The sequence below is a fragment of the Neoarius graeffei genome, chromosome 17, assembly GCF_027579695.1.
Source record: "Neoarius graeffei isolate fNeoGra1 chromosome 17, fNeoGra1.pri, whole genome shotgun sequence".
Classification (NCBI taxonomy): domain Eukaryota; kingdom Metazoa; phylum Chordata; class Actinopteri; order Siluriformes; family Ariidae; genus Neoarius; species Neoarius graeffei.
This window is the reverse complement of record NC_083585.1, coordinates 24,378,312-24,402,267: the sequence shown is the minus strand read 5'-3', so window position 1 is coordinate 24,402,267 and position 23,956 is coordinate 24,378,312. Positions and strand designations below refer to the sequence as shown.

General features: G+C 39.9%; 1 protein-coding gene across 2 annotated transcripts in view; it reads left to right on the top strand.

Annotated features, from left to right (window-relative positions):
- The window catches only part of kmt2a (lysine (K)-specific methyltransferase 2A), a 94,099-nt gene extending 78,999 nt beyond the window's left edge, over window positions 1-15,100 (top strand). For both annotated transcript variants that reach the window (XM_060943863.1, XM_060943862.1), the window contains exons 27-35: window positions 46-114; window positions 203-279; window positions 432-599; window positions 5,616-5,690; window positions 5,805-5,979; window positions 7,791-7,895; window positions 7,983-8,066; window positions 8,159-8,288; window positions 10,650-15,100. In XM_060943863.1, coding sequence (XP_060799846.1) covers window positions 46-114; window positions 203-279; window positions 432-599; window positions 5,616-5,690; window positions 5,805-5,979; window positions 7,791-7,895; window positions 7,983-8,066; window positions 8,159-8,288; window positions 10,650-10,925 — 1,159 coding nt within the window. In that variant the 3' untranslated portion in view covers window positions 10,926-15,100. The remainder of the gene's footprint in view (window positions 1-45; window positions 115-202; window positions 280-431; window positions 600-5,615; window positions 5,691-5,804; window positions 5,980-7,790; window positions 7,896-7,982; window positions 8,067-8,158; window positions 8,289-10,649) is intronic.
- Window positions 15,101-23,956: the final 8,856 nt, after the last annotated feature.

Sequence of the window (23,956 nt, the reverse complement as noted above, 5' to 3'; positions counted from 1 at the left end):
CTCACAAGTTCTCGCAGTAAAATGTGATATTTTGTTTATCACTAGGGGTAAAGAGCATATGGCTCTCGAGCTGACAAGTATGGCAAAATCTAATGAAAAAGGTTCAAGAAAGAGGTACACAAAATCAAGATGATGAATTTGAAATAAACCTGTCATTTCAGATGTATTACTGCTTGACTAAACACATTTCTCTTGCTTGCAGTAATTCTAGAAAGTGTGAACCAACCTCTCTTAATCAGAAGGCCATAGAATCCCATGGTGAAAAACTCAGGACTGCTAGTGGGTATATCTTTAATTATAGAAGACATACCTGTGCTAAAGTGTTTGTTTGTTTTTTGTAGATGGTTTGTTTAAATGACTTCAATAAATAGTTTTCTCTAAGCTTTCTCTCTTTAATATGTGTGATGTATCAAATTCTGTGCACATTTTAGGTCTTTCTGGTCAGAATGCTGACCAAGCACCTAATGCTCTGCAAGTTGCCACTCCTGATCAGAAGGACGGTGGACAAAATCCCACCTCAGACTGCAAGCCCAAAAAAGGCCTTCTGTTTGAAATCTGTAGCGACGATGGCTTTCAGGTCTGCTGTGAAAGTATTGAAGGTAAGTTTGATTTGTGCACTCATTGCAGTTGTGTTTGTGTGAGGGTCTCATCCCGTTCTCAAATCTCATGCTTATATTTACAAAGGGCATGTTTAATAGCTTAGGACAAACTTGCTATGGGTATAATTTAAAAACTTATATATACACACACACACAAAACCCGATTCCAAAAAAGTTGGGACAAAGTACAAATTGTAAATAAAAACAGAATGCAATAATTTACAAATCTCAAAAACTGATATTGTATTCACAATAGAACATAGACAACATATCAAATGTCGAAAGTGAGACATTTTGAAATTTCATGCCGAATATTGGCTCATTTGAAATTTCATCACAGCAACATCTCAAAAAAGTTGGGACAGGGGCAATAAGAGGCTGGAAAAGTTAAAGGTACAAAAAAGAGCTGGAGGACCAAATTGCAACTCATTAGGTCAATTGGCAATAGGTCATTAACATGACTGGGTATAAAAAGAGCATCTTGGAGTGGCAGCAGCTCTCAGAAGTAAAGATGGGAAGAGGATCACCAATCCCCCTAATTCTGCGCCGACAAATAGTGGAGCAATATCAGAAAGGAGTTCGACAGTGTAAAATTGCAAAGAGTTTGAACATATCATCATCTACAGTGCATAATATCATCAAAAGATTCAGAGAATCTGGAAGAATCTCTGTGCGTAAGGGTCAAGGCCGGAAAACCATACTGGGTGCCCGTGATCTTCGGGCCCTTAGACGGCACTGCATCACATACAGGCATGCTTCTGTATTGGAAATCACAAAATGGGCTCAGGAATATTTCCAGAAAACATTATCTGTGAACACAATTCACCGTGCTATCCGCCGTTGCCAGCTAAAACTCTATAGTTCAAAGAAGAAGCCGTATCTAAACATGATCCAGAAGCGCAGACGTCTTCTCTGGGCCAAGGCTCATTTAAAATGGACTGTGGCAAAGTGGAAAACTGTTCTGTGGTCAGACAAATCAAAATTTGAAGTTCTTTATGGAAATCAGGGACGCCGTGTCATTCGGACTAAAGAGGAGAAGGACGACCCAAGTTGTTATCAGCGCTCAGTTCAGAAGCCTGCATCTCTGATGGTATGGGCTTGCATTAGTGCGTGTGGCATGGGCAGCTTACACATCTGGAAAGACACCATCAATGCTGAAAGGTATATCCAGGTTCTAGAGCAACATATGCTCCCATCCAGACGACGTCTCTTTCAGGGAAGACCTTGCATTTTCCAACACGACAATGCCAAACCACATACTGCATCAATTACAGCATCATGGCTGCGTAGAAGAAGGGTCCGGGTACTGAACTGGCCAACCTGCAGTCCAGATCTTTCACCCATAGAAAACATTTGGCGCATCATAAAACGGAAGATACGACAAAAAAGACCTAAGACAGTTGAGCAACTAGAATCCTACATTAGACAAGAATGGGTTAACATTCCTATCCCTAAACTTGAGCAACTTGTCTCCTCAGTCCCCAGACGTTTACAGACTGTTGTAAAGAGAAAAGGGGATGTCTCACAGTGGTAAACATGGCCTTGTCCCAACTTTTTTGAGATGTTGTCATGAAATTTAAAATCACCTAATTTTTCTCTTTTTAAATGATACATTTTCTCAGTTTAAACATTTGATATGTCATCTATGTTCTATTCTGAATAAAATATGGAATTTGGAAACTTCCACATCATTGCATTCCGTTTTTATTTACAATTTGTACTTTGTCCCAACTTGTTTGGAATCGGGGTTGTGTGTGTGTATGTGTGTGTGTGTGTGTGTGTATATATATATATATATATATATATATATATATATATATATATATATTATTTGCACAATAAAGGATTTATAGCAGGAATTTAAATTATTTTAAAATGTCGCAGTAAACAAAGTACTTAATTACCCAGAACCGATACCCTAAAGAAAAGACAGGAAAGCAAACATTTCCCAAATTTCAGGCTTAGGTGGGCATGATATTACAAGCTGTGCAGCCAGGAACTGCAACTAGATGGTGCATTTTAAGGCAATTCTGCAGTAGTTCACAGTAAAAAATACACAGAAGACTCATGTCTCATACACATGGCTGACGTTTCCAGTCAAAAAAAAATGTCAGTCATTTTCGAATTATCACCATGAACATTATTTGTAATATGTTAGGTTTGACACTTCTTTATAGGCCTATTTAATCTTTTTGGCCCAAAATCTTCCTCTCTTTTTTTTCCTCTTTCAGCCAAAAACCAAAAGTTCAGTTTTTGTCAGTGATATCCCTAATACACACCGTACTGTGCAAAAGTCTTGGGCACATGTAAAGAAATGCCATAGGCCAAATATGGCTTAAAAAATATGAAATGTTTCAATGTTAAAAAAAAAAAAAATTATAAACAGCAGTAAGCCATAATAAATGAAACAGTCAGCATTTTGTGTGAGGTGACCCTTTGCTTAAAAAAAAAAAAAGTAGTTTCAGGTCCACTGAGTGCAGTTTTATGCAGAAATGAGCTGTAGGTTTTACTGAGCATCTTCCAGAACCAGCCACAGTTCTTCTGGACACTTTGACTGTCACACTCGCTTCTTCATTTTGCACTAAAACCCAGCAGCCTTCATTATGGTTTTTTTTTTTTTCCCTCCAATCTGAAAAGTCCTCTCTTATATGCTGCTCAGATACAAACTTTTTTTTTTTTTTTCAGTAACATTCATTTTCCAGCACAAAATTAAATGTCTGGAACTCCTAAAATGTTTTTGTACTGATTTGATAATGTAGAAGTCATAAAATGGAAATCTATATCAAAGTTTGTATGGAAAAAAAAAAAAGAATAGGGTGTCCAGACTTTTGCACAGTACTGTATAGTTAAGTGATGTTAAAAAACATAAGTCTAATGTTAGCGAAGTCAAACATACAGCGATGGATGTGAAATATCATATTAATGAACTCAAAACATTCTCCATTTACTGTAACAGTAAATGGAGAATGCTACACTATTTGACAGCGTGTAAGAAGGGGTGGAGCTTCCAGGAATTGTCGGTTAATATTTCAAGAGCTCAAAACGCCTGTGCAGGTCATTCCATATTTATATGTGGCTCATTTCCCATTTTATTGGGGAGAAAAAGACTTCCTTTTGGCAGGTTTCTGAGAGATTGTTAAATTGTGGCGCGCCTACAAAAAAAGTCAAGTTTTGCAGGTCTGGTAATATACAGTGGTGCTTGAAAGTTTGTGAACCCTTTAGAATTTTCTATATTTCTGCATAAATATGACCTAAAACATCATCAGATTTTCACACAAGTCCTAAAAGTAGATAAAGAGAACCCAGTTAAACAAATGAGACAAAAATATTATTCTTGGTCATTTATTTATTGAGGAAAATGAGCCAATATTGCATATCTGTGAGTGGCAAAAGTATGTGAACCTTTGCTTTCAGTATCTGGTGTGACCCCCTTGTGCAGCAATAACTGCAACTAAATGTTTCCGGTAACTGTTGATCAGTCCTGCACACCGGCTTGGAGGAATTTTAGCCCATTCCTCCGTACAGAACAGCTTCAACTCTGGGATGTTGTTGGGTTTCCTCACATGAACTGCTCGCTTCAGGTCCTTCCACAACATTTCCATTGGATTAAGGTCAGGACTTTGACTTGGCCATTCCAAAACATTCACTTTATTCTTCTTTAACCATTCTTGGGTAGAACGACTTGTGTGCTTAGGGTCGTTGTCTTGCTGCATGACCCACCTTCTCTTGAGATTCAGTTCATGGACAGATGTCCTGACATTTTCCTTTAGAATTCACTGGTATAATTCAGAATTCATTGTTCCATCAATGATGGCAAGCCGTCCTGGCCCAGATGCAGCAAAACAGGCCCAAACCATGATACTACCACCACCATGTTTCACAGATGGGATAAGGTTCTTAGGCTGGAATGCAGTGTTTTTCCTTTCTCCAAACATAACGCTTCTCATTTAAACCAAAAAGTTATATTTTGGTCTCATCCGTCCACAAAACAGTTTTCCAGTCGCCTTCTGGCTTGTCCACGCGATCTTTAGTAAACTACAGACGAGCAGCGATGTTCTTTTTGGAGAGCAGTGGCTTTCTCCTTGTAACCCTGCCATGCACACCATTGTTGTTCAGTGTTCTCCTGATGGTGGACTCATGAACATTAGCCAATGTGAGAGAGGCCTTCAGTTGCTTAGAAGTTACCCTGGGGTCCTTTGCGACCTCGCTGACTATTACACGCCTTGCTCTTGGAGTGATCTTTGTTGGTCAACCACTCCTGGGGAGGGTAACAATGGTCTTGAATTTCCTCCATTTGTACACAATCTGTCTGACTGTGGATTGGTGGAGTCCAAACTCTTTAGAGATGGTTTTGTAACCTTTTCCAGCCTGATGAACATCAACAACGCTTTTTCTGAGGTCCTCAGAAATCTCCTTTGTTCGTGCCATGATACACTTCCACAAACGTGTTGTGAAGATCAGACTTTGACAGATCCCTGTTCTTTAAATAAAACAGGGTGCCCACTCACACCTGATTGTCATCCCATTGATTGAAAACACCTGACTCTAATTTCACCTTCAAATTAACTGCTAATCCTAGAGGTTCACATACTTTTGCCACTCACAGATATGTAATATTGAATCATTTTCCTCAATAAATAAATGACCAAGTATAATATTTTTGTCTCATTTGTTTAACTGGGTTCTCTTTATCTACTTTTAGAACTTGTGTGAAAATCTGATGATGTTTCAGGTCATATTTATGCAGAAATATAGAAAATTCTAAAGGGTTCACAAACTTTCAAGCACCACTGTAAGTGAAATAAACATAATTGAATATTGTGGCAGCGTAATCTTGTAAGATATCCTATCACACAAGCCATGAGTAATGTTAATAATGTTAATGTTAGTAATGTTAATAAAATAGCATGGTGAAAAGAAATTGTGTTCATCAGTGGTAGTTGAATAAAATTTTAAATATAGGAAGTGTTCTTATTTAACTTTGCTTTATTGCTATCTTTGCTTTCTTGCTTGCAGAGGCCTGGAAATCTCTCACAGATAAAGTTCAGGAGGCACGCTCAAACGCCAAACTCAAAGAGCTCTCTTTTGATGGTAGACACATACATGTCATATGATCTGCATAATATTCAAATTAGTGTTATGTATCTACGAATTGCCTATATAAATACTTTTATACCTTTCTGCTTTGCTTCATGGTTTTGTCAGGAGTGAACGGGCTGCGGATGCTGGGTGTTGTCCACGATGCTGTAGTTTTTCTTTTGGAGCAGCTATACGGTGCCAGATACTGCAGAAACTATAGGTTCCGCTTCCACAAACCAGAGGAAGTGGATGAACCTCCTCTTAACCCTCATGGATCTGCTCGTGCTGAGGTCCACCACAGGTATGTCGCACTGCCTTTACGGCTTGGCCTTCTGTTGTGCTTGCACAATGAGTCATGTTTGGAGTTGAGACCACTGAATTATGAGGCACTGCTCACATCATTTTTCACCCCTAAGCTTCACACTTTCTTCATGGTGTATAATTAGTTAACATGTGAATCGAGTGCAAACTCTACATGCTTACTACAATTCTAATGGTAAAAAATTACCTGTTTTTTTTTTTCCATTGAGTACACCACTGTGCAATTGTGGTACCAAAAACGCCATTTTATAGGTTAGTATCCAAGTTATGCTGAAGTCCAGAAACAAATGTGCAAAGATGGATCATGTTATAATCTAGGATTACTCAGTGACAATAAATTTGTCGTCTGATACTTCAGCATATTCACAATAAATTAAGAAACTAATTAATAGATGGTTAGTTTTAGACAGTCTCATAAAAGTAATAGAAAGCTTTTTTGTCGTGTTGGCTTTCTTCTCTGAATATTATCTTGTTAGTCTAAACCTGTTCTTGTGCTACATTCTGTTGTAGTTAGCAGCATATTAATGTAATTGGTTTGATCACTGTGAAAGTCCCTCGATAAAGGACTTTCACTGACGTCATAGATTTTTGTTTATCGCACAGCGTCGGCCATATTGCCGGGTGAACAAAGAAACAGCCACGACAGTTGATAATGAAAATCGAGACAACTGCAGTCAGTACAATCACGCTGAAACAATTTAAAAATGTAGATTATACCAGCAGATCGCATTACATCCAAAAGCTGAAACATGCAGGCATCACAGATCCATATAACTTGCCTACAAATGTATTTATTTATTATTTACCCGTATTTATTTATTTATTCTGCGCATACTACTCTGTGTGCGTTCACCACTTCAGAGGAGTAATTTTGCTGTGCTTGAGTTTACATGTGACAAAAATAAAGGCTACTTCTTAATTTACCCACACGTATTTATTCCACTTGAAAAGTGTTCGGCAAACCAGCTACCGGATTTAGGACACTATGACATCCTGAACTATTTAGTGTTTGGGACTTCTAAATACACCAGCGATGCTAAAGTACAGATGACTACCAGTATTTCAAGGCAGGTTTTGTGCCGGAATGTTACGGGAAATTCCCGATAAAGAAAAACACCTTATTATTACAAAGGTAAACTCAAACGTGGACTTCTAATAGTAATAAACAAGCCAGGGCCAAGATATAGCATATTTTATGGCGTTTAGCTGAGTCTACATCATCAGTACATAACAAAAATGCTGCTAGTCAAGCCAAGCATTAGGTCTAATAAAATATATCCTGTCCAAAGCCCACATCCAGAGATGCATTTTAAACAGGCAGAGAGCCTTCACACTAACCTGATATAAAATGTTCTCCACACACACGGGAATGTTTTCCTCATCTAGTCTTCTGTTTAACTGCAGCTCGCCATTTTTCTTGTATTTCTGGGTTCACTGGGAAGCGGCGAAAAGTTAAACCAGGCTTATCTCCACGTCTGTTATTACATCCAAAAGCATTACAGGTCTCTGGGATTGTTCTTTTAGATGGAACTTCTGCAAGTTTATCTGTAGATGTTTAATGAATTGGACTTGCAATCACTCGCGTACACTCATGTCGGTCACTGTCGAATACAAAGCTCACCAGGCAACATGGCTGCATAAACAAATCCACAGTTGCGATGACCTGACCTCATGTGAAAGTCCTCCGTTTGTTTGCTTTGGGGGTGGGGAGTGGTTATACACCTGTTGTTGGAGGTTAGTAATTATGCTGATTTTGTGTTGCTCTTGATTTCTTTCTGGCTGTTCCTGAAGGAGGTCTGTTTTGGACATGTTCAACTTCCTGGCTTCCAAATATCGGCAACCACCTGAGTACAACCCTCAAGAGGAGGAGGAAGAAGAGCAGTTCAAATCTGCTCGGTCTGTCTTTACGTCCACCTTACCTTAATTTCCTCAGTTTTTGTCTATTCTGTGGTCAATAATATCGTCCTTTTGTTGGTCTTGCAGACGGGGCACCAGCACAGACGTGCCTCTGGCTGCCAGGTTCAGACACTTGAAGAAAACATCCAGAGACTCTGTAGGCGTATACAGGTACAGACTTCTGTTTGCTTCAAACTTTTATTGGCTCTTCAACCAAAATAAAGAGCAAAGTATTCTCACGCAAATCATGTTACTGTCGGCAGGTCAGCCATACACGGCCGTGGTCTGTTCTGCAAGAGAAACATTGATGCTGGTGAGATGGTGATTGAGTATTCGGGCAATGTCATTCGCTCTGTCCTTACTGACAAACGAGAAAAGTACTATGATGCCAAGGTAAACACTTGTACTCTAACATACTAACTTGTGCATGGTACAGTGTTGCGTATGGTGTGTGTGTGTGTGTGCGCGCGCACGCTCTGCTTGCTATCAGGGTTGCTGGTTTTGGCAAAATTGTTCAGCCCAACTGTATCCAAAAAACACACCAAAAGACTTGAAACTAGCCCAAAAATTTGGCTATTGGGAGATGTATACATTTTTGACCTTTTGACTCCAAGCTTTGCATGGTCACTTATTTCTTTATCCCCCAATTTGGTCACCAGCCAATTCCTACCGCTCAGCCAGCTCTCCCCTTTCACATGACAACCATCAACTGCTCTGAGACACATGAAGCTACCTAACTACATCTTTGTGTACTGCTCATGCTGTGTCACAGGCAGAGTAACGCTCACAAGAAAATGCTATCTACCCTCTTTTGCATACACGAGCTCATTGCCACTTGCTAATCACAAGTGTCTGGGGAGAGCTAGCATACCATTCCGCCCACTCTGAGATTGTAAGGATATGCGTATCATATCAAGACACTACCATATCATATCGATACACCCGTGATAACAGCATGGAACTGAAATGGATCTAACGAGGATATGTTGTGAATCTACACAAAAATAATCTATATTATTCTATCCACATTCCCTGGATATGAGCAATTGTGCGTTCTGATTGGCTACTCTACTATGAGGCTATCGGCTCATATACTGTGAGTAGAGAAAAACATAAAGGCGCTAGGAAAAGCATCAAGTCAGACAGATCACTTTCTCAAGTATTTAAAAGAAACTGAAATGGCTAAAAGAAAAATTGTCGCCCCCTCCCCCCCCCCCCCCAAAAAAATCTAAGTTGGTTTGCCAACCACCAAAAAATCCTAAAGAAGAAGAACAAAATGGTAGAGCATGTTGCTGAACCAACTGAGGACGAAATAAAAACTCCACTCAAAAACAAAACCCCAAACAATACAAAAAAAAAAAGTGTCAAAATATGGAATAAAAGTATTTGATGTGTGGTGGTAGTGGTGTTTGTTTGTTTGTTTGTTTGTTTGTTTGTTTGTTTGTTTGTTTGTTTGTTTGTTTGTTTTTTCATAAATTACTATAGAATTTTCACAAATTGCTATTATTTTGCTGGTTTGTTTACAATCTAAAGGCCCGGTCACACAGCACTCCGCGTCTATATCACGTACAAAAAGATACAAAAATCTGGTGGACGTGGTCGTAAGTGGTAATTTTTGGTCAATTTTGGCTTTGCCGTGCTTTGTACGGGGTATGGCCGTCGGCGGCTGTTTCACTGCTGCAGCACTGCCAAATCACGGGTAACCGCGGCTCAGCGTCGTTGGAAGAGCGGCTTGCTGCGCATATAAAAGCGGTAGGATATGTTGAGCCTGTATCAGTTGGTTCTGTTGGTGCTGGAGCATTAAGATGAGGACATCACAGCGTTGAGGGTTCATGTTCACCCCTTGACATCTAGACTGCAAGTGCCGAGGTCTCAGAAAATTACGGTATTTATACATGCCGCAAAGCAGAAGTGATTAGACAGTGATCAATCGAATTTAGAACTTGTTTGAGACGTCGTTTAACGGGCTTAGACAGTGCTATGTACGCGGAAAAATCCATTTCTCAGTGATAAGCCGCTAAACACACGGTATATCCCGTGATACCAACGCGTAACACCCGTCCGATGACCGTGCTCTGCCCGTGATAGACCGCCAAACTTTCGCGTCTTACCACGTCTCCCCAAGTTTTAATAACGGCCGGGACACTGATTATCACGTGTTTTTCACATGTGTTGCACGTCTTTACCACGTGTGCCGGCCGTGGTTGTCCGCGGTCTAAAGTTTTGAGCAGTCCAAAACTTTTTGCCGCGTCCGACGCCGTTCCGATTTTCCCCTGCGTCCTGTCACGTCTGTATATCGACTGTAACACGTCTTAACTTCGACATCAACACGAACAATATCGTCTGCTTCACGGGAGAGCACTTTTTGACGGGTTTTGGCCGTGATAAAGCCGTAAAGCGCTGTGTGACCGGGCCTTAAGCAGAAATGGTTTTGTATAAAGGTGTTTGGTTTTTTTTGTTTTGTTTTTTTAATTGAATTTGTTAAAGTAAAAATGCTCCATTTCTCAAAATCCAGTGAATGTGGATAGAATAAGACAGTTTCAACCTCGGTGCTATGCGTCTCGCCGGCTATCAACTTATGTACGACTCGATTTCGTGGAACAACTGTTAAATATCCTGGATTTCAGTTTCAGGTTGTAAGAGTACAACATATCGAAACGTTCACAGTGCAGATACTTATGCAAAGCACTGTACTAACAGTATAATCTTGGCGTGAATGACGATGTGATTTTTAATCTTTCTTTTCTTTACCAGGGAATTGGCTGCTACATGTTTCGCATCGATGACTATGAGGTGGTAGATGCCACCATGCATGGCAACTCTGCTCGTTTCATCAACCACTCCTGTGAGCCCAACTGCTACTCCCGTGTGGTCAATATCGATGGGCAAAAGCACATAGTCATTTTTGCATTGCGGAAAATCTACAGGGGCGAAGAGCTCACATACGACTACAAGTTCCCCATCGAGGAACCAGGCAATAAGCTGCCTTGCAACTGTGGGGCCAAAAAGTGTCGCAAGTTCCTTAATTAACACCTCTCCCTTTTCTTACTTTTAACTGAACCCTGTCCTTCCAAACGAAACAGTGTTTTTGTCAATGTGTGTATTTTGAATAATATGGTTATTTATTGACACAGGCTCAGGTTTTCAGAGGGATTATGGCACTGTGCCTCAAGTTGATTCAGGAAAGGTTTCAAGAGCAATGTCACAATGAATAAAAGGACTTCTTCAGTGGAGCTCTCCCCACGCCTACCAAAACAGGCCAGTCGAAGATGAGCGGTCTGCTTCTTATCAAATCGTGTACCCTATTTAGCCCAAATCTTCATTACGAATTCCAAATGTGTAATGTTGAGTCTCATCTGCCCATGCCTATGGAATGTGGGGGGGGGATATGATGGAATTGCCACATTGTTTTATTTGACACCAAAGTGCAATTTTTCTAAGAGAACGGTACACTTTTTTTTTTTTTGTTAGAAGAATTGTGAAGGGTCCATTGTGTTTTGTTTGGCTTGGCTTTTTTTAAAATCAACCATCAAATCTCCCTTTCTGAATGTACATCAACGCCTTCTCCTTCTGGTGATGTGGTCTATGTGTATATGCTAACCCGAACCCTTGGACTGATGGATTGAGAAAGCTAGAGGGAGCTCTTTGTTCCCGGTGATGGACATGTGTAAGTTTTTATCAAAGCAGGGGTAGGGGGGAGAAATGTGTGCATCTAAACTGTTTAAGAAGTAATAACCCCTGGAGGTATCATTGGAGGCTGGATGTGCTGAGATTCTGGTGGACTGACAGCCAAGGGACTAAAGAAATTTAATGGGCGGGTGGGATTGCTTAATTTTACTTCATCAATTTTTCTAGTAACTTGGACTGATATTTGTAATAAGGAAATTTAGTATGTGCATGTTTTAAGGCCTGTAGCTGATAGTATTTACTCAAAAAACCCAATGGCATCCAAATGTTTTCTCAAGAGGGATGAGTCATTTTTAAATGTTGCTTTTCCTGTTTGTTTTTTTGTAGATAAGTAAATGTCATTATTTCCTTTCATATGTAAATAATATGTATATTTTTCTATATAAAAAGATCTGAAAAGCACTCACTAGTGAATAGCACTTATTGATATTTATATTTTTAATAAAATATTGTATTTATTTTACCAACATTTTGTAGTAGATAGTGATTTACAACACTAATGCTTGTCATTATTTTTTTATAGTGTACTTTTTTTTTTTTAAACAGTTTGGCTTTTTTCTTTATTCTCTTTTTTTTTTCTATTCCAAAGACCGAAAGCCGTAGTTGTTCCCATAGTGTGCAGTCCACCAGTTGCTCTCATTGCCAATCCAAGTTAGTCACAAACATTTCAGATGATGGCATATAATTAGCGTAGGCTGAAAAGCATTTAGGTACAAGTGCTCGTCTGTTGAAACGGCATGTCTCCTCCAATGGCAGCCTTAATATCACGTATACAAATACCAACCTTCCCTTAAAGTCCCCTCTGTGCTGTTTCTCATGCAAAGGGCAGCAGTTTTATGGGGAGAAACGATGAATAGTAAAAATGCTTGAAATCATTTTACATTTAAGCAACTGCAAAGTTTACTCCATCTATTTTTATTATTGTAAAAAAAAATATTTTCATAGATACGAGTATACCCGAAAGAATCTGCCGCGGAGGCTAGCCCATGAAAACTTTTTTCGAAAGCACTATATTTGGAGGAAAACTCATTCTCCCTGTTTTGTGCACTGAACATCAGTCTTCTTCCCAGCTTGACACATGTTGCCTTGGCACTGCATGGAGGCTCTTGCTAGCCATTAAAAGCACACAAATGTGCTCTTTTTGTATGTTTCGTTCCTTTTTCTCAATAGTTTTAGCCCTCCCCTTATTTCTTTCACAATAAATTGATTTGGTGATGTAGTTTAGACTTCCCATGTATGTCTGTCCTGTACATTTTAATAGCAACGGTGTGGTGCCTTCTTTTACAATTGTTTTGTCCATCTGTTAATTCCTGGATGAATCCAATCATTTGTCATGGCTGATAAGAGACAGACATGTATTGAGGAGCGCTCTCTCTTTAGGGTGGAGACACATCTTGAGAGAATACTGCAAGACTTGTAATGCATGCCCTTCTAAAGGTCTTAATAATTGTGGAAGTATTACACTTTGTTGAGCAAACCAATTTCTTGTGGATGCAAACTGATTTACGCTTATACTTTTGTCTTCTTGACAGTCAAAACTGAGTTGTATAAAAGGGATAATGTGAGAGAGCTTACTGATGTTGCAGAAAGCCTAGGGGATGTGTACATACCTCCAGACAAAACTCACTCAATTGCTGTGGTGTGCACCTCTGGCTCTTGTTTTCGAGAACGAGCCATTAAAAGGCCAGTTTCTGTGTAGCATTGTCTTATTGCCTCATGTGAACTCTAATATATGTTTTTAAGGCAGTTGCAGATTCCTCAAGCCTTATTTCCAGATTCATGACAACACAATGAGAGATTAATTATGCTTTATATAGCTGTTAATTGGCTGCTTTTTCAGATTACACTTTCTGGATTTGTGGGTTTGATGGTGTTGCCGCAGATTCTTGCTGGGAGCTTCTTGCCATGCTCCTTGCGATGTGGGTCTCGTCATCGATTCAGGTATTTGAGTTCCTCTAAGTCCGGCTCTCTGGATGCGGCACAGGGCCGGGCCGAACTCTGCAGCTAGGCCTTCGTTGAATGTATTATTTGAATTTTACGATTGATCTTTTATCATAGTAACTTTTTTTAATGATTGTTCCAATGTGAAAGGCAGGGACGTTACAGAAGAGCTTTATGTTTCATTTTAGTCGGTGAAGATTGTACAGCAACGGTGATCTTTGTACAGAACTTGCATCTGTCGATCTGATTATGATTTTACGAATCCTAAGGGCTTTGTTAATGACTATTTTCCATAAAACTAGTTTCATCGCAACTTCAGATGCTCCACAAACCAGTGAAATATGGTGTTCAGTCAGTGTTTGAGAAGCTACCAGGTTCCTAGACTTTATTCTTCCACACCACACCAGTGGTACCACACCTTCTCCCGTACTTGCTCTTTAGTATATATGTATACATATTCTGACACACATAATGAATATATTCTACCTAAACATATGTATGGATAGTAAATTGTACTTCAATATTCACAATATCTACACAGTATATGGAATGGACAGACAAATGTAGTTACAGTAGCAAACAACAGTTTCATAATGGTTAATAGCAATGTTCAGTGTAATCTATAATGACTTTGTGTTACAGATACAGTTTAGATTAATGTGCAGCGTTTTAAATATTGACATTATGTATTGTTTTTCTGTGCCTGTGTATGCTCTTTGACTGGAGCATTGCAGTTATGATCTTAGGATTTGTTTCCTCCTTTTTTTTTTTTTTTTTTGGGAGTGGGGGGGTAGGTTGAGAGATATTTATACAATGAAACAAAGTAAATGTAAGATGTGGTTGTAAAGTTTGAGGTTAGCCATTTGTTTCAATGCTGTAGTTTTGATTTTACTCTTTGTACTTTTTCAGATATTTGTGGTTGTCAAGAAAATAACAAACAAAAACCCGATCTTTCACCTGACCGTTTTCCCCAGACCTCTTTTCTCCAGTCTGAAATTCAGTAAAATATTTTGTCGTGTTCTGTAATGAGTAACAGTAATGAGTATTTTATTTATTTGTGCACCTTTGAAACATCTGTATATGCAGGTAAAGGGTCCTGTAATGTCCCCAAGGTACATCATATATGGTCCTAAGTGCACATCATATGGTAGGACCTTACAGTGCTGTATTATCATTTTACAAAACACTGGCTTTGCTTTGTGTTCAAAAATTGACCTTCAAAAAAGACCCTGTGCTTGTCCACCTTTTCAGGCATTGATGTTCGGTGGTTTTTTTTTGGTTGTTGTTGTTGTGTTTTTTTGTTTTTTTTTTAATGAACACTTCCTTAGTCGCTTTAGCTCTGATTGTTCCGTGTTTGTTAATGCGTAATATTATTTTACTTTGTTCTCCAGTTGCCCAAACAGTGTTCACAGAAATGAAGGAAAGCCCATTGACAAACCACAAATTACTTAAGAACGAATGTATGAGGAAAAAATGTACATAACTGTAAAAAGCAAAATTTCTAATCATGTTTATTTTCTATGCACTTTTTTTATTTAAGTGATAGTTTAAATAATAAACATGTCTTGTTTACTCAACATGGTTTCTTTATTTGATGTACCTTTAATACAGGTTTTTGTGGTACTGTTATTGTGTCTAGATGTTCAGGAAGCGTTTTTTTGTTTTACCTCCGCCAAGGAGGTTATGTTTTTGGTAGCATTGGTTTGTTGGTTTGTCTGTTAGCAACATTACGGAAAAAGTTATGAACGGATTGCTCTGAAATTTTTTCCAGAGGTGTGACTGGGCACAAGTAACAATCCATTAAATTTTGGCGGTGATCCAGATCACCTTCTGGATCCCGGAATTTTTTAAAGGATTCTTGGCGGAGGTCTGCGCTCTCAGAGTGCTTTTTCTAGTGTTTGTTTGTTTGTTTGTTTGTTTGTTTGTTTGTTTTAACGTAAGAGCAAGAAATCCAGAGTTAAAGTATCTGATCGTTATGCACAGGGGTGGAAAATACTTGACAGGGTGTTTCAAAAAATTTGATCTCATTTCACAATCCAATAACTTGGCCAATTCTCATTCAATTGACCTCAAATTTTAACAGCGTGTGTGGAAACTGGTCAAAAATTTTATGTTTAATGTTTTTTGTTTTTATCTTGTTTAGGTATAGAAATGCCATGCACTGGAAAAGAAAAGGCGTTTTGTGTGTTTGAGTACACTCGAACAAGTTGAAAATTTGTGAAATTGTTCATGGAATCCACATACCTTTTTGAATTTCTCATTCAAATTTTGAGGAATAAATCTTATATTGCTCAACATTTAAGCCTTTTCAGTTTCATTTGCCTGGATTATGTAGTTTCTGGGATATTTACATCTCAATATCAAATTTTTTTTGAAACACCCTGTATATGGCCTAAAGTATGTGGACAACTGACCATCACATCCATATGTGGTTCTTCTCCAAACTGTTGCCATAAATTTGGAAGCGCACAGTTGTCTAGAATGTCTGTCTTTTTGTGCTGTAGGATTATGATTTACTTCACTGGAACGACGGGGCCCAAACCTGTTCCAGCATGACCATATCCCTGTGCACAAAATGAGCTCAGGGTGTGTTGGAGTAGAAGAACTCCAGTGTTCTGCACAGAGCCCTGACCTCAACTCTACAAAATGTCTTTAGGATGTGTTGGAACGCCGACTGCATCCCAGATCTCTTCACCCAGCATCAATGCCTGACCTATTAGCTCTTGTGGCTGAATAAACACATCCCCACAGCTACACTCCAAAATCTAATGAAAAGTCTTCCCAGAAGATTAAAGGCTGTTAAAGAGGAGTCCAGCTTGATATAAATGCCCATGGTTTTGGAAGGGGATATTCAACAAGCATGGATGTTTATGGTCAGGTGTTCACGTATGTGGCAGCAGGGGTGTGGCCAAGCATCGGTTTGTGAATGGAGAGCAGGGAAGGTGAGTGACAGTCAGTACACCTGTTAGTGGGTGTGTAAAAATGCAAATAGTAAGCTGAAAATCAAGCACGATATACAGAAATAAATTTTCTGTTAACATGAGTCCTCGCCTTCCACACTTCAGTATTCCACCCACATCAGGAACATATTGCAACATACTTTTGGCCATATAGTGCATTTTTAGATGATGTATAGTTTACTTAAGTATTATTGAAATTCAATAATTGTATTTCCAAGAGGAAAAAAATGCACATTTTTACTCCTTATAATTTTTTAACCAAGTCTCAATTGAGTTAAAGGAGCATTCCTGCATAAAACTAGAATTTAATATTATTTGACATGGTATGTAGTATTCTGTTACACGGTATTGTATTGCTTGGTGGCAGTGTTTTTAACAGAATTCATAATTTTTGTATTATTTTCTTTGGGCTTGCTGAAATGGCTCAAGCAGGAGTGCATTAGACTAACGATCTGAAGGTCCCTGGTTCAGTCCTGGGTTTCGGCATTGAGGAGTGTGGTTTGTGTACGTCTGTGACCAAGGGGATGTGTACTTTGCCATGCATACTTGGATCAAAAGGTGCAGGCTATCTGCTGGTATTTCATATAGTGAAGGCTACATCAGGGGGCAGAGCCTTTTCTTATAAAGCCGCACAGTTATGGAACAGCCTTCCAAGTTGTGTTTGGGACTCAGACAGTCTCAGTGTTTAAGTCTAGGCTGAAAACATATGTTTAGTCAAGCCTTTTGTTGATAGTTTTTATTAGGTAAAGGAGTAGATCTGGAGGGTCCTCAGGCATAGTGTTTTGGTAAACTGGGTTGTATGGATGCTGTTGCCCCCTCACTCAGGTTTGTTGACTGTGTAGTGGCTGGCTGCTTTATGTCCCAGGGCTTCCTCATGTCTGTGTTACCTTCTGGCTGTCCCCTTTTAGTTAGTTTTGCTGGAGTCCCTGCTTGCACTTAGTGCAAAATATATACTGTTCTTACTCATCTCATCTCATTATCTCTAGCCGCTTTATCCTTCTACAGGGTCGCAGGCAAGCTGGAGCCTATCCCAGCTGACTATGGGCGAAAGGCGGGGTACACCCTGGACAAGTCGCCAGGTCATCACAGGGCTGACACATAGACACAGACAACCATTCACACCTACGGTCAATTTAGAGTCACCAGTTAACCTAACCTGCATGTCTTTGGACTGTGGGGGAAACCGGAGCACCCGGAGGAAACCCACGCGGACACGGGGAGAACATGCAAACTCCACACCGAAAGGCCCTCGCCGGCCCCGGGGCTCGAACCCAGGACCTTCTTGCTGTGAGGCGACAGCGCTAACCACTACACCACCGTGCCGCCCTGTTCTTACTCTTTAGGTGATATTGGGCATACCCAACAACCTGTGTTCCTCTCCCCTCCCCCATCTGTCTCTCTGAGTTGCATGTTGATCCTGAGACACCAGTAAGATGCTGACCTCTCCTGCTTCTCAGACCTGCTTGATCCATCCTGATGCCCTACGTCTGGTTGGAGTCTCATCACATTGCTCTTGTGGAGGACGGCCCCATATGGACAGTCGAAAGTCGCACTTGGGAAACGGCTTTGGACACTTACAGTAACACATTTACTGTATGCCCGAGGACTACAGTTGACTTGCTAACTGCAGTTGGTTGTCATGAACAGTTTTGCACTCAAGTTTCCATCAATGAACAGTTTATAACTTCAACAAAACAGACTTCATGTTAAAACTACAGTGATTTTTTTTTCCTGGTACTTTGTGACTATAGGGAACAGTTATAGAAACAAGTTATTTCTAATCACGCTATCTGTTATCACCCAAATGAGGATGGGTTCCATTTTGAGTCTGGTTCCTCTCGAGAGTTCTTCCTCATGTCGTCTGAGGGAATTTTTCCTTGCCACCGTTGCCACAGGCTTGCTCACTGGGAATAAATTGGGGGTAAAATTTGCTCATGTTTAAAGTCTTTAATTTTCTGTAAAGCTGCTTTGCAACACTGTCTGTTGTTAAAAGCGCTATACAAATGAACTGGACTGTTTTCATGTATCCATGTAATGTAACTTGTACCCAGCATGCAATAAGCAAATATCTAATTCAACCATTGGGAATCCCTTCTGCCAATCTTGCCCCTTAATTGAGATCATGATTCATGTGTCTCAGCCATGCCTTCTGGTTGCAGCTGGATGCCAGAGTCCATGCCCATGCTTATGCCCATGTTTGAGTCTACATCTAAACTCCTACCAGAGCCTCTGCTTATGTCCTTACCCCCATTCAAAGCCCAACCAGAACCCAAACCTCTGCCCAAGCCCATATTCCAGTGCCACGTCCTTCTCGAGTGCCCAGGAGGAGTGGCTGGCCATTTTATATCCAAAGGCTCCCTCATGTCTGTGTTACCTTCTGGCTCTCCCTTTTTGTTATGCTGTCATAGTTGGTCTTGCTGGAGTCCCTGCTTGCACTCTGCACACAATGTATACTGTTCTTAACCATTAGGTGACAATGGGCATACCCAATAACCTGTTTTTCTCTTTTTATTGAGTTGCGTGTCAGTCCTGTGATGCTGGCCTCTCCTACTCTTTGGATGTATCCTGATGCCCTATTTCCGGCTGGAGTCTCATCACATCACTCTTATGGAGGATGGCCCCATATGGACAGTTGAAAGATATGCTTAGAAGATGGCTCAGGGCACTTGCTGTTTTGCTACAATTGTTTAGGGCTATAATTGCCACCATAACTTTGGGACTGCAGTTGTCATGAAATCTTGCTATTCATCAATGAATAGTTTATAACTTCAACAAAATAGACTTCATGTTAAAACTATAATGAATTTCCTGGTTACACAGTTATACTTTGTGACTATATAGGACACAGTTATAGAAGTTACTTATTTATAATCACGCTATCTATCATCACCCCAATGAAGATGGATTCCCTTGTGAGTCTGGTTCCTCTCAAGGTTTCCTCCTTGTGTTGTCTGAGGGAGTTTTTCCTCACCACCTCCTCCTGAGGCTTGCTCAGGAGGGATAAATACATTTATGAGGGATAAATTTATGAGTTCATTTATTTAAAGTCTGTATTTTTCTGGAAAGCTGCTTTTCAACATTGTCCATTATTAAAAGAGCTATATAAAATCAGTGACTTGACTAATGTTTTATCAATAGTGTTGTAGGCAAGACCACCTAAGCTGAGAGCAAGTCAAAGCAAAGACCACGTTTTTCTGGAACATTTTTTTCATGCCAACTCAGTTATGCACATGTCCTAAAATAAACATTTACAACAGGATGTTATTTAAAAAATACTTGTGCACAGTAATGTGTAGACAGTGAGTAGCAGATATCTAAAACACACAACACCTGGGCTTAAAGAAATTATAAAATGTACAGTAACCCTATTAAAACAGAGGAATACATACATTCACCAAAATAATGGAAAGGGCAATTAACCAAGAGATGTATATTTAATAGATAAACATTTGGTTTATGAGCAATTCCAGCGTTATGGACGTGACACTTGAACTCAAAATGGCAACAAATGGCCCAGTGCATGTTTTATTGTCTCCCAGTATTTAAACAGGTGTTGCATATTTTAAGGCTGTACCATACTGGAGAAGTGATAGAACAAGAACAATTCCCATAGTACATCTAGGGCATGCCAGAAAACGCCAATAAAAGATGCGTTATGGACGTGACAGAAAAAGTATCACTTTTCTTGGGTGACTGTATATTTTTATCAAACTCTGTGAAATTGTAAACCTAATGTCGAAATGGAGATATCCGTTTGATAGAGGGGTCCAAGGTGAATATTAAAAAATCTTTGTTTAAAATATTTTGTATTTCATGCAGAGTTTCAGAAGGAAAAGTCAGCGTTATGGATGTGACGCGTCTGAAATAGACATGGCATATGTTTAGAAAATCAGCAATTTAACCAGCATAACCCTTTGAAAAACTCTCTAAATATCAGCTAAAACTATCAAAGTTCTTAAATAATATTTAGGATGGCTATTGTTTTGCTGTTTTGTGGATTTTAGCATACATTTCTGTGGCTTGTGGCAATAATATAGAATTGTACATGATCATAGTTGATTTTAGCTTGGGTTTTACATTATAAGAAAGAAAGACTGACAGTGACATATTAGGTTGGTTACAAATTGGTTCAGCTTATTCACATCTGTAAAATACAGGCCTAGGTGATATCTCTGGGAGTGGTTTTGATGTATTACATGTTGCTTTATTTTTGCATGGTGAGGTTGACATTTACATGGAATTGCCCTTATCTTCCCTAAATAGTCTCTGGGTAATGGAAAGAAATTAAAAAAAGTGTTGCAACCTTCCCAAGCCTTCCCTACAATATACAGCAAGGGGGAATGAAACAGAATTTATGTAGGCACATTAGACAACAAAATCTATTCAATGTTTGTCTAACGCTGTTTTGATTTGACACTATATGCAATTTAAGTGTTCACCAAAGTTAATTCTGCACTGTAAATAATTAAGCATGACTTCATTTCCATCCATCCATCCATTATCTGTAGCCGCTTTATCCTGTCCTACAGGGTCACAGGCAAACTGGAGCCTATCCCAGCTGACTATGGGTGAGAGGTGGGGTACAAGTCACCAGGTCATCCCAGGGCTAACACATAGACAATCATTCATACTCTCACGGTCAATTTAGAGCCACCAATTAGCCTAACCTGCATGCCTTTGGGGAAAACCGGAGCACCCAGAGGAAACCCATGGGGAGAACATGCAAACTCCACACAGAAAGGCCCTCGCCGGCCGCTGGGATCGAACCCAGGCCCTTCTTGCTGTGAGGCGACAGTGCTAACCACTACACCACCGCGCCACCCCATGACTTAATTTGATGGTATGAATTTTATTTGCTCACTAGGTTAATTAGCAATGTAAAATAAGTGCAATAACAGGTGTAATAAGTGGTGTAATAAGAATGTAATAACATGGTATAATGTAATGTGCTGTGTAATAACACTGTGTGTAATAACAGTGTAATAACGCATGTAATAACACTAATAACGTTTGAACCAACAAAGGGCTGTGTATGTAGTAACAATGTAATAACGTAATGACACATGTAATTACATTGTAATAACATGCATAGTAACAATTTAACAACTGTAATAAGCAGTCTAACAATGTAATAACATGTAATAACATAATAACCATGTCTTCCTTTAGCATCCATTCATCTCTGGAGACAATGGTGTTAGCACATTAGGTGTTATAGTCAAGTCAAGTTTATTTGTATAGCACTTTTAACAATAAACATTGCCATAAAGCAGCTTTACAGAATTTGAATGACTTAAAACATGAGCTAATTCTATCCCCAGTGAGCAAGCCTGTGGCGATGGTGGCAAGGAAAAACTCCCTCAGCCGTCATGAGGAAGAAACCTCGAGAGGAACCAGACTCAAAAGGGAACCCATCCTCATGTGGGCAACAACAGACAACATGACTATAACATTAATATGAAGTCAGCTTTGTTGAAGTTATAAACTCTTCATTGATGGAAACTTGAGTGCAAAACTGTTCATGACGACTGCAGTCCTAAAGTTAGCAAGTCAACTGTAGTCCTCAGCCATAAAAGCATTACTGTAAGAGTCCAGAGCGTCTTCCAAGTGTGATTTTCAACTGTCCATATGGGGCTTTCCTCCACAGGAGCGATGCGATGAGACTCCAACCAGACACAGGACACCAGGATGGATCAGGATCTCGATCCCAGGACCAACATGTAACTCAGAGGGACAGACTGGGGGGAGGAGAGAAAACACAGGTTGCTAAGTATGCCCAATGTCACCTGAATAAGTAGGAACAGTATACATATTGCACTGAGTACAAGCAGGGACTCCGGCAAAACTAACTATGACAGCATAACTAAAAGGGGAGAGCCAGAAGGTAACACAGGCATGAGGGAGCCCCAGGACATAAAGCAGCCAGCCACTACACCATCAACAAACTCAAGTGAGCAAGTGAGTTGGGGACTGACAGCACCCATACATCCCAGTTTACCAAAACACTCTATGTCTGAGGACCCTCCAGATCTACTCCTTTACCTCAAACACCATTAACAAAAGGCTTGACTAAACAGATGTTTTCAGCCTCGACTTAAACGCTGAGACTGTGTCTGATTCCCGAACACTACTTGGAAGGCTGTTCCATAACTGTGGGGCTTTGGAAGAAAAGGCTCCGCCCCCAATGTAGCCTTCACTATACGAGGTACCAGCAGATAGCCTGCACCTTTTGATCTAAGTAGCACACCTGGTCATAGAGGACCAGAAGTTCACTCAGGTACTGTGGTGCGAGACCATTCAGTGCTTTAAAAGTCAACAGTAGTATTTTATAATCAATACGAAATTTGATTGGGAGCCAGTGCAGTGTGGATAAGATAGGGGTGATGTGGTCATATTTTATAGCTCTAGTAAGGATTCTTGCTGCTGCATTTTGAACTAACTGGAGCTTGTTTATGCACTTATTGGAACATCCAGACAGTAAGTAAGTAACCTGGACGTAACAAAAGCATGAACTAGTTTTTCCGCGTCATGTAGTGACATTAAATTTCTTATCTTAGCAATATTTCTGAGATGAAAGAAAGCTATCTGGGTAATTTTATCAATGTGAGTTTCAAATGAAAGACTGGGGCCAATAATCCCTCCAAGGTCTTTTACTGCTGCATGTGAAGAAACAGAAAGGCCATCCAGAGTCACTGTGTAATCAGAAAACTTACTTCTAGCTGCATGTGGTCCTAGTACAAGTACTTCAGTCATGTCAGAGTTAAGCAGAAGGAAGTTAATAAGCATCCAGTGTCTAATGTCCTTCACACATTACTCAATTCGATTAAGCTGGTGTCTCTCATCAGGTTTTGCAGAAACATTCAACTGTGTGTCATCAGCATAACAGTGGAAACTAATACAATGTTTACGAATAACATCACCCAGAGGTAACATATATAAAGAAAAATGCAGTGGGCCCAAGACAGAACCTTGTGGAACACCAAACTTTACCTCAGTATGTCTAGAAAAATCACCATTTACATCAACATACTGATAGTGAGCCCTGTGATGACCTGGCGACTTGTCCAGGGTGTACCCCGCCTTTCGCCCGTAGTCAGCTGGGATAGGCTCCAGCTTGCCTGCAACCCTGTAGAACAGGATAAAGCGGCTAGAGATAATGAGATGAGATACTGATAGTGATCAGTTAAATAAGACCTGAGCCAGGAGAGGGCCGTTCCCTTAACTCCCACAACATTTTCTAGTCTATCCAGAAGAATGGAATGATCAATGGCATCAAATGCTGCACTAAGGTCAAGCAACACAAGCAGTGAGACACAGCCCTGATCAGACGCCAACAGTAGGTCATTTACTACTTTAACCAGAGCTGTCTCTGTGCTATGATGAGGTCTAAATCCTGACTGATACATTTCATGAATGTTATTCCTATGTAAATATGAGCATAACTGCTGTGCCACAGCTTTTTCAAGGATCTTG